Below are 9,173 nucleotides of genomic sequence, written 5' to 3'. Positions count from 1 at the left end.
ATGTTGTCCAGGTTGAGGACAACCTCGTCCCTGAGGCCATGTGTCTCTGTTTTCAGATGGGCGCACACCAAAGAGAAAGGCAAGCCTCTCATGCTCAACCCCCGCACCAACAAAGTGAGTGGATTAATGACATTGTGTGTTTGTGTCAGCATTTGAAAAGACATAGTGGTTAAACAGGTGGCAGCTTCATTCACATGTCTTGCAGTGTGTCAGCCTATTTGTAGATCCATACCAATTATGCCATGTTATGAAGTAGGCTAATTGGCATAAGCTTTTTGGGTATCAATGTAGAAAATAATTGTCATGCATGTCAGAATTTCAGAAGTCTTTGGTTATCATGGATAAATTAATACCAAGACATGTACTGTAAATCATAAGTGGAGCATACAGTGGCTCTCCTAGTGGCTGTCAATATTTCTGTTATCTCTGGATAAAAATATCAGAGAGCTGTGCTGTAGTGTGATGGACAAGAATTGACTTAACGGTTCTGATATATGTTTTACAGTCTTTTATTAGACTGTGTTTTTCTATATCTAAATGAAATATGATGCGTAAATTTGCAATTTGATGCAAGCACATGCAATTTGACTTGTTATTCAGCACGGACAACATGGCATTATGAAGTACAGTCAAGAGCTGCAATAGTAAATCTTCTCCTTAGGCCAGTGATTGGTACTATGGAAAAACTAGAAAAACGTCAGACCAAAGAGGAAAATGAATACCAACCCACTGCTGGAAAACCTTTGGCTCTGACTTGGCCTAGCTTCTAACGCTTGTTTTGATTAAGATTGAGACCTCAAGGGGATGTGTTTCAGGCATTTAGGAAGCTTAACTAATTCCTCATGTCATTTTAATCTATCCTAATCTATAAGCAACTGTCCTAGTGTTGTCATTTTTAAAACACTGGATGCAGGATGTTAGCAATGGCCTCAAAAAGGTGCTGTAACTTTAACTCCTTTGTCTCCTCTTACTTATCTCTCTCTCATTTCATTCTGCTCTATTTTCTTTCTCACTACCTTTTAAGAGGTGTTATGCCTTATGTAAATCACCTTGAAAAGCCTCATGTTTTAAAAGGTGCAATACAAATAAACTTGCCTTTCTTTGCCACACCCAACAGTGGTGTCACTTCTGTATTACTGCAGCAAGGTGGGGACTTCAATTGACAAAAACCCCACGATGTTGCTCTGTAATGTATATTTAATACTCCTTTCAGATGTGTATCACATTGTTTGGTGTCGTTCTTGTCAGGTTTTTCCAACTACTGAAAAGATACATATGACATTTGCAACATGACACTGTAGCTGCTTGAAGTGACATGATCTCACTCTGTGCAGGTTATGCTAAACTTAGCCTAGACTGCACATGTTGTTAAATATAGACATTCCAGCCTACATGTAAAGTGGTCACAGGCTAGCTGGCCGATGGTCCTAGAAATACTCTACGCACAGCAACTACATTCACATTGTGTTGATTTTATTTATTTGGGTCTAGTTCAGAAACTCATTTGCTGATCAAAACCAATATTGCAAACAATATTGCTGTCTGCTTGTGATTTATATTTAAATGGCAGTGAAATTCTTCTAGCATTAAAGGTAAATGAGTTCATTGTGTCTTGCATCTAAAACACAAAAACAGCAGCATGCTGGTTACTCACAGGAAAACTATATTTGTGGTTGTGTGACTTGCATCAGCAGACGTCATGACTCTCATGACTCATCATGCCCCAACAGTAAAGGTCATAGTGTTGCAGAAAGGCATTGTTTATTACATTACACTGATAGCAAGATTAAATCAAAGAATTTAAATATATTAGTTTGTAAGATGACTGTATGTGCTTAAAGGACTGTGATCCCACATTCCTCTACCCCAATTTTATGTATTAGTTATAGAAATTTTCATCATGTGGACTCAAAACAAATGGAATTCTTTTTGGTAAAATTTGTAAGCAGGATGGATGATCTATTTCAATTTCATGTATATATTATAAATTATGAACTAAAAAAGATAACTTAAACCAATGATTTCCTATCCAATGTACACATTTTTACATTTTGTTTTGAAATGGCATTTAACTGTTCAAAACATGTCCTTTTTTTGTTTTTTTACAGTATAAATGTATTCAACATATAGAAGCACATAGACAAATAGTACTTACAGATAAATATATTAAAGAAATAGGCCTACACACAAACAATTCAAATATCAGCTTTTCAGGATATGCAGTATTTTACATTTTATAGATTAAGCTACTTTTGTAAGACCTGTTTGAATCACTCAAAATAAATGTTTAGCAGCAATTTGAAAATATCAAGAAACATTTAAACTTTCAATTCCAGATAAAAAGAGAAAAACAAAAACTAGACATCAGAGCTTTGCAGCATGTTGCATTATGTTAAGAGGAATTGAGTACTAGAGCTGAGTGAAGTGAAATGCTCCATCAGCATGACTCAGCATTTTGCCAGGGGAGCCCCCAGCATTCATCACTCTTCCCCGGCCCCAGACGTTATGGCTTCCATATGTTACACCCATATTTCATTCAGAGACGGGCTTTTAAACCTACATGCGCATTCACTCTCACATACAGGAACACGAAAACACTTTCTACCCCCCCAATCCTCTCTTTTGTACATGGGGTGTTTCTGTCTCTTCATTGGCTTCTTTGAGGCTACTCTCCTCTCTTACCTCTCCTGTTCTTCCTTTCCCAACCTGCAGAATTACTTTCATCTGGCCTCCCCCCTTTCACTCAGCTGTCAGTCTTCTCCTGTTAGGAGTCAATAGGTCAACCCAGTCTAAGGACTCATAGGTAATGCAATGCACCCTCTGGTGACAAAACTACATCACATTATGTGAACATTTCCTGCAGCAGGAGTTCTGAAAATTGGTTCAGTGACTATATTTTTCATTTTGATGAGAGATGTTGATACATTTTAAGTTTGAAACTTAAAAGCAGCACTCAAACATGCGATGTGATGTATATAAAATCATATTCATCTTTTACCTTTCCGGACAATCTGTAAGTATATAATACCACAAGAAACGTCAGGGGTACAATATTTAACATGTGTAAGACCAACTTTCAGTAGGGGGAGCGCTCTTTTGCCATTGTCTAACAGAGATTACATTTCACTCTTTCATTCATTTCATTCTCATAAGTTTTGATTAGTCATTTCCTGTTGGCAGATATATGTACATATCAAATATCCTAATTAACTCTTTAGAATTAGAAATAATAGGATAGCACACTTTTACAAGAGTTCAGAAGGTCAGAGTTGAAACTGCTAATGTGAAAACACAACATCCAAACAGGCACTCTTTACATATTTGCACATCCACAGTACTCCATTTTAAAACAATGCTGTCTGTTGAAGTCACTTAAGTTTCTGTAACTTGACTTCAAGTTATTTTCTAACAATGAGTAGTTGACACAAGGTAGATACCTACATTCTCTATGTCTCACTCCTCACTCCTCTCTTTTTTTGTGTGTTTCTCTCCAGGGCATGGCCTTCTCTCTACAGGAGCGACAGATTTTGGGGATACATGGACTGTTGCCTCCCAAAGTGGAGACCCAGGACACTCAGGCCATGCGCTTTCAGAATAATCTCAAGAAGATGGATGATCCCCTGGCGAAGTAAGGACAAATTTAGCTTTAAGCTTGGGAAGGTATAGCCACAGTATGATCATCTCTGTTTTGCTTTTTTGTAATTAATCATATATATATCTTAAATGTCTCCCTCTATATGTTTTAACTTTTCCGCTCTCTTTCCTAATTTTTCCTCCTTTTCTGTACAGGTACGTCTACTTGATGGGCATCCAGGAAAGGAATGAGAGGCTTTTCTATCGGGTGTTGATGGAAGACATCGAGGAATTGATGCCAATTGTGTACACTCCCACTGTAGGCCTGGCCTGCACACAGTATGGACACATCTTTAGAAGACCCAAGTAAGCATGCCGCAAAGCTATCAAGAATCAACTGCTAAAAGTGAAGAAAAAGGAAGGAATTTTGAATAGTCTGAGCCTGTAATGAAGGTTTTACTTTGGTGGTAGACATATTGTACCTATTTAACTCTCGGGAATTCATATTTAAGATAAAGAAGAAAACTTTGAACTTAACACCTATAGTCTACATTGCTGCCTGCAGTAGGCCTGATGTGCACTAAATTCAGCCTGATATAACTGGATTCTTCTGGATAAAATATAGGCTTTGACTGGAGCTGTTGACGTTTTATTTTGTATTACTGTTTGATTTTATTTGCCTCATTGCAGTCCTGAAATGTTTTAATCCTGGTTCTCCCATGTAAAGCACTTTGTAACTTTGTTAGTGATATATAAAAAAGTTTATTTATACCATATATAATTATTTATCCACTATCATCTTGTTTCTCTCACCAGAGGCTTGTTCATCTCCATTCGGGACAAAGGACACATCCGTTCCATCCTGGACAATTGGCCAGAGACTAATGTTGCAGTGAGTACATGAAAACCCCATAATTTTCAGCTAATACCTATATTACAGTGTAAAAGAGACTCCTAGGGCCATTCATCCCTCTTAAACCCTCAGATTGAGGATTTTAGAAATGGAGATGGTCACTTAAAGACATTGTGGTTCTACAACTATGAATAGATATAAATCAGAGTTATAAATATCACAGTAAGTCTAAGGAAGTCTTGTTAATTGATCCATTACCCTCCACATTTTCTACATTTACCTGGCTAAGCTCCAGTTTAGTATTGCTCACAGTTGTGTGCTTGTAAAATATTAATCTGCAATGTTGCTGGCTAATGCACTTTTTTTCCCCACTTCCTCTCTCTCTCTCTCTTTCTGTAGGCAGTTGTAGTAACTGATGGAGAACGTATTTTAGGATTAGGGGACCTGGGCGTTTACGGAATGGGCATCCCAGTCGGTAAACTTTGCCTGTACACTGCCTGTGCCGGCATTAGACCGGAGAAATGTCTGCCTGTGGTGATAGATGTTGGCACAGACAATGAGGTAGGAAGGCTATGTGTGTGTTTTCTGTGTCCTTTAGGCATGTATGTTTTTTGGAGAAAGTAGGAAACCTCATCATCCTTCATATGTTTGTTGTTGCCCTCCAATCAGACTCTCCTCAAGGATCCGCTGTACATGGGCCTGTACCAGAAGCGAGATCGCTCTCAAGCCTACGACGACCTGATCGATGAGTTCATGGAAGCTGTGGTGGAAAAATACGGGCAGGACACACTGATTCAATTTGAGGACTTTGGGAACCACAATGCCTTCCGCTTCCTCAGGAAGTACAGGGAGAAGTACTGCACCTTCAACGATGATATCCAAGGTTCACATATAACCCTTCACACAGCGCTAGGAAGTTGTACTTTGTCATAATGCCAGTTTAGCCATTCAGTTAAAATCAACAATTGAATTAAGTTTAGTACAGTTCAGCTGGTATTGCTTAAAGACTCATTATGGAGGTTTTGCATGTGTCCACCCGTCCCTACAAATTGCCTATCCTCTTAATTGTGTAATTATTTGGGAATCTTTTCGTAAGAATGTTGCCGCTTTTACACACCCTTCTACCTTAAACCAAATAGTGATTATTTTGTTGTCTTCAAGGCAGACACTTCATTGTTCACTGTTGTGTTCTTCTGCATGTTTCCAGGCACTGCATCTGTAGCCCTTGCTGGTCTGTTAGCAGCTCAGAGAGCCATTGGAAAACCCATCACTGAACACAGAGTGCTTTTCCTGGGAGCGGGAGAGGTAAGAAAATATTTATCCATTAATCAGTCAATTTGAGTTCTTTTGATTTTTCTTTGTGTTTTGCCTTGTTGCTCTTTTTTTCTCCTCAATCTGGAATGTGAAAGTCCCATATATATATATATATATATATATATATATATACTGTATATAAAAAAATAGGCTCATTTGTAAGAGCCTTACTGCCCCCTGCTGACCAGAGCTGGTAATACCAATATCAAACGATAGTCCAACATCACTTAAGAACTTAAAAGAATCACATCCGTGCTGAACATTGACCAGAACCTTTCTGGGGGAAAAGCTGGATTTGCTTTGGATGTTTTCATTCTCTTATTTCACAGTAATGGTTCAAGTTTCACTATGGATACACTGTCTAAGTGCTTTGAATGATTAACTTGATGAGTTTATTTTCTCCTTAGGCTGCACTTGGTATTGCTAATCTGATTGTCATGGCTATGATGGAGACAGGGATGACCCAAGCTGAGGCCAGAGAAAAGATCTGGATGTACGATAAACATGGCTTACTAGTAAAGGTTAGTGTGTGTGACGTTAATGACCAGAACGTACATTATATGTCTGTGTGGCTTCCTGTCTGGCTCACTGTTGATATACTGTATAATTGGTAGTTGCAAACAATGCACTGTATGTGACTCCAGGGCAGACCACAGGAAACAGATACAAACCAGGAGGCATTTGTCCATGACAGTCCAGGGAATGCACAGAGCTTCCTAGATGCTGTCAACACCATCAAACCCACAGCTATCATTGGTAAGGAACTTCTAATTTTCTGTGAAACAGTGAAGCCTCGCAGTACAGTTTGGAATATGCATTTTTAAGTTTAACATATTTAATGAAAAAACAGAAACTAAATAAAATGATTAACATACTCTTGTTTGTAATGTTGTTATAATTTATGTAATTATATCCAAGCAGGAGATTGGATCAAGTCATTATTTATTATTATTATTATTCATTATTTATCCAATCAGCTTTGCTAAACAGTTTTAAATCATCCTGTCAAGGCTCAATGTAAAAGCGGGCTCCGCTTGAGCAGTAATGATAGAGTCACAAGCACAGTGTAACTAACATTTCTCTTGTTCCAGGTGTGTCAGGAGCTGGACGTCTGTTTACCCACGATGTCATCAAGACCATGGGAACCCTGAACGAACGACCAATCATCTTCGCCCTGAGTAACCCAACCACTAAAGCAGAGTGCACAGCAGAGGACGCCTACACGCTTACTGATGTATACAGTTCATTCTGCTTTCCCTTCCTTTGTTTCTTTTTGACTAACTCTGAAATTAAGCATTAAAAGTCCCTGAGCTGTCAAATCACCCCTCCTGTTATTGTCCTTTCTTTCCTCCCATCACCACTCTTTCACACTTTGTTTCTTTGTCCCACAGGGTAGATGTCTTTTTGCCAGTGGCAGTCCATTCGGTCCAGTAACTCTGAGTGATGGCCGCGTCTTCACTCCAGGACAAGGGAACAACGCTTACATCTTCCCAGGTGAAAAAATATATATATATTCATAATTTATTTTAATGACCAGAAGAGAGTATGAATTATGTGCAGATTCCCTGGACATAAAAAATGCCTTTCAGTGTTAAAAGTAACCAAAGCCTTGTGTTTGCACTACGGGGAAAAATCATTGGGTGATGAACAAAATGCAAAAAGTAAATGCAGTCTGTTTTTAAACACATGCTGTATTTGCATTGCAGGAGTGGCGTTGGCTGTGATCCTGAGTGGAGTGAGACACATTAGTGACACAGTGTTCTTAGAGGCTGCCAAGGTCAAAAGTCATTACTAAGTATTTCTCAGTCTATCTCATCTTTAAACTTGCTGAAGTTCATGTTTACCTCGCCCTCACCCCATCCTGCCCCTTCTTGCTAACTCTGTCATGTGTGCATATGCTGTATATGGTTTAACCCTTTGATGTCTCCTGTTTCCTCTCTTCCTAGACTCTGGCATAACAGCTAATAGATGAGGAGCTTTTAAAAGGCTGATCCTGCTTTGCACTTCCTCCTCTTCTCTCCTACTTACTTCATCTTTGTTCTTTCGCTGGGCTGCATTTGACTTGATTACATTGACTAATGCAATTAATGATAAATCATCAAGATGATTTCTTGCTAGCACTCTTTGTTCAATATTGAAATGTTTTGCATGAAGAAGACACTGTCCTTTGTTGCATGTTGGTAATATGAGTAGTTTTGGTTTGGTCATTTCTGTCACTTGACCTAACACTTCTTAGTTTTCTATTTTGTCTTGTTCAAAAGCACATTTATATTTATATTTAAGTGGCAAACACCAGAGAAATATGCTGTAGGCAAATAATAGTGGTAGTTTTTATGTCTGTATTTTTTGAACCCTAGAAATTCATCATCAGCCTAAAAGTATTTTTATATCCTTCCAGACCCTTGCAGAGCAGCTGACAGATAAAGAGCTGGAAGAAGGCAGACTCTATCCTCCTCTCTCCAACATCAGAGAGGTCTCTGTCCAGATGGCTGTCAAGGCAAGTCTCCTGAAAATGACAATTTCCAACTTTGGCTGAATGTTTCAGCTATTGTTAAACCCGTTAATGTTGTGCCTGAATTGACCCTCTTCTATCATCATCTGATTTTTAAAATCTATGACCCTGTTCCGCCACAGCCTGACAAACTTAGAAAGCCATAACATTAAGCTAGGTAGCTTAATCTTAACTTCTCAAGATGACATTTTGATGACACAACATTTCTTCCCAGTCAGATTTTGGTTGTGGTTGTCCAGTAACGTTTGGCCAGTTTAACTTCCATTGCTGTTTGACTGTGTAGTACTTGTGCCTGTCCTCTCTGTTTGTATCTGCCTCTCATTATTAGTCAATGCTAAACATCCTCTTTCTTGCTATAGGTGGTGGAATATGTCTATGCTAAAGGCATGGCGTTCCGCTACCCTGAGCCTCTGGACAAGAACGGATTGGTACGTGCTACTGTGTGGGACACCCACTACGACTCCTTCCTGCCAGACACCTACGACTGGCCAGGTGTCAGCTTCAGCCCCAAGACTAACTAGAAGTAGAACAGACCGTCACTGTGCCCCATGTCACAATGTCACTCTTTGTTAGTTTTCCACTTAACTCTTAATCACAGATCTTATGAGGTGATCATAGTTACTTTAGTGCAAATATCTGCTTATGAAAAAAAGCCCCTTACTGCTGCCCTGTTACTGCTTTTGCACTAAACCAGTCTTATTAGATCTGTGAAAAAGTAGAGTGGAAAGTGGCATTTGAAAGAGGACATTTTGATGGAAATGGCTGTTTTCACTTCCCATCCTAGTTCTGGATCACCTCTGCATCACATATAAACCTGCGCAGCACCTGGAGGGCCACCTGGTGGTGGAAAAAGTCAGTGTGGAAATCTAGTTTCATTGGTGAAACCTGAAATACATCTTAATTATCTAAACTCTGTTTTAA

General features: G+C 39.0%; 1 protein-coding gene across 1 annotated transcript; it reads left to right on the top strand.

The window, feature by feature from the left end:
- On the top strand, positions 1–8,773 carry me2 (malic enzyme 2, NAD(+)-dependent, mitochondrial). Its single transcript, XM_070904306.1, has 14 exons — positions 1–114; positions 3,495–3,628; positions 3,790–3,939; positions 4,390–4,465; positions 4,826–4,987; positions 5,096–5,309; positions 5,634–5,731; positions 6,148–6,261; positions 6,385–6,496; positions 6,832–6,974; positions 7,132–7,234; positions 7,447–7,517; positions 8,139–8,237; positions 8,612–8,773. Exons 1-14 carry the CDS (start codon positions 1–3, stop codon positions 8,771–8,773), a joined length of 1,752 nt encoding a protein of 583 aa, XP_070760407.1.
- Positions 8,774–9,173: the final 400 nt, after the last annotated feature.

Source organism: Enoplosus armatus, chromosome 4 (genome assembly GCF_043641665.1).
Source record: "Enoplosus armatus isolate fEnoArm2 chromosome 4, fEnoArm2.hap1, whole genome shotgun sequence".
NCBI lineage: Eukaryota > Metazoa > Chordata > Actinopteri > Centrarchiformes > Enoplosidae > Enoplosus > Enoplosus armatus.
This window is presented reverse-complemented; position numbering and strand designations above follow the sequence as displayed.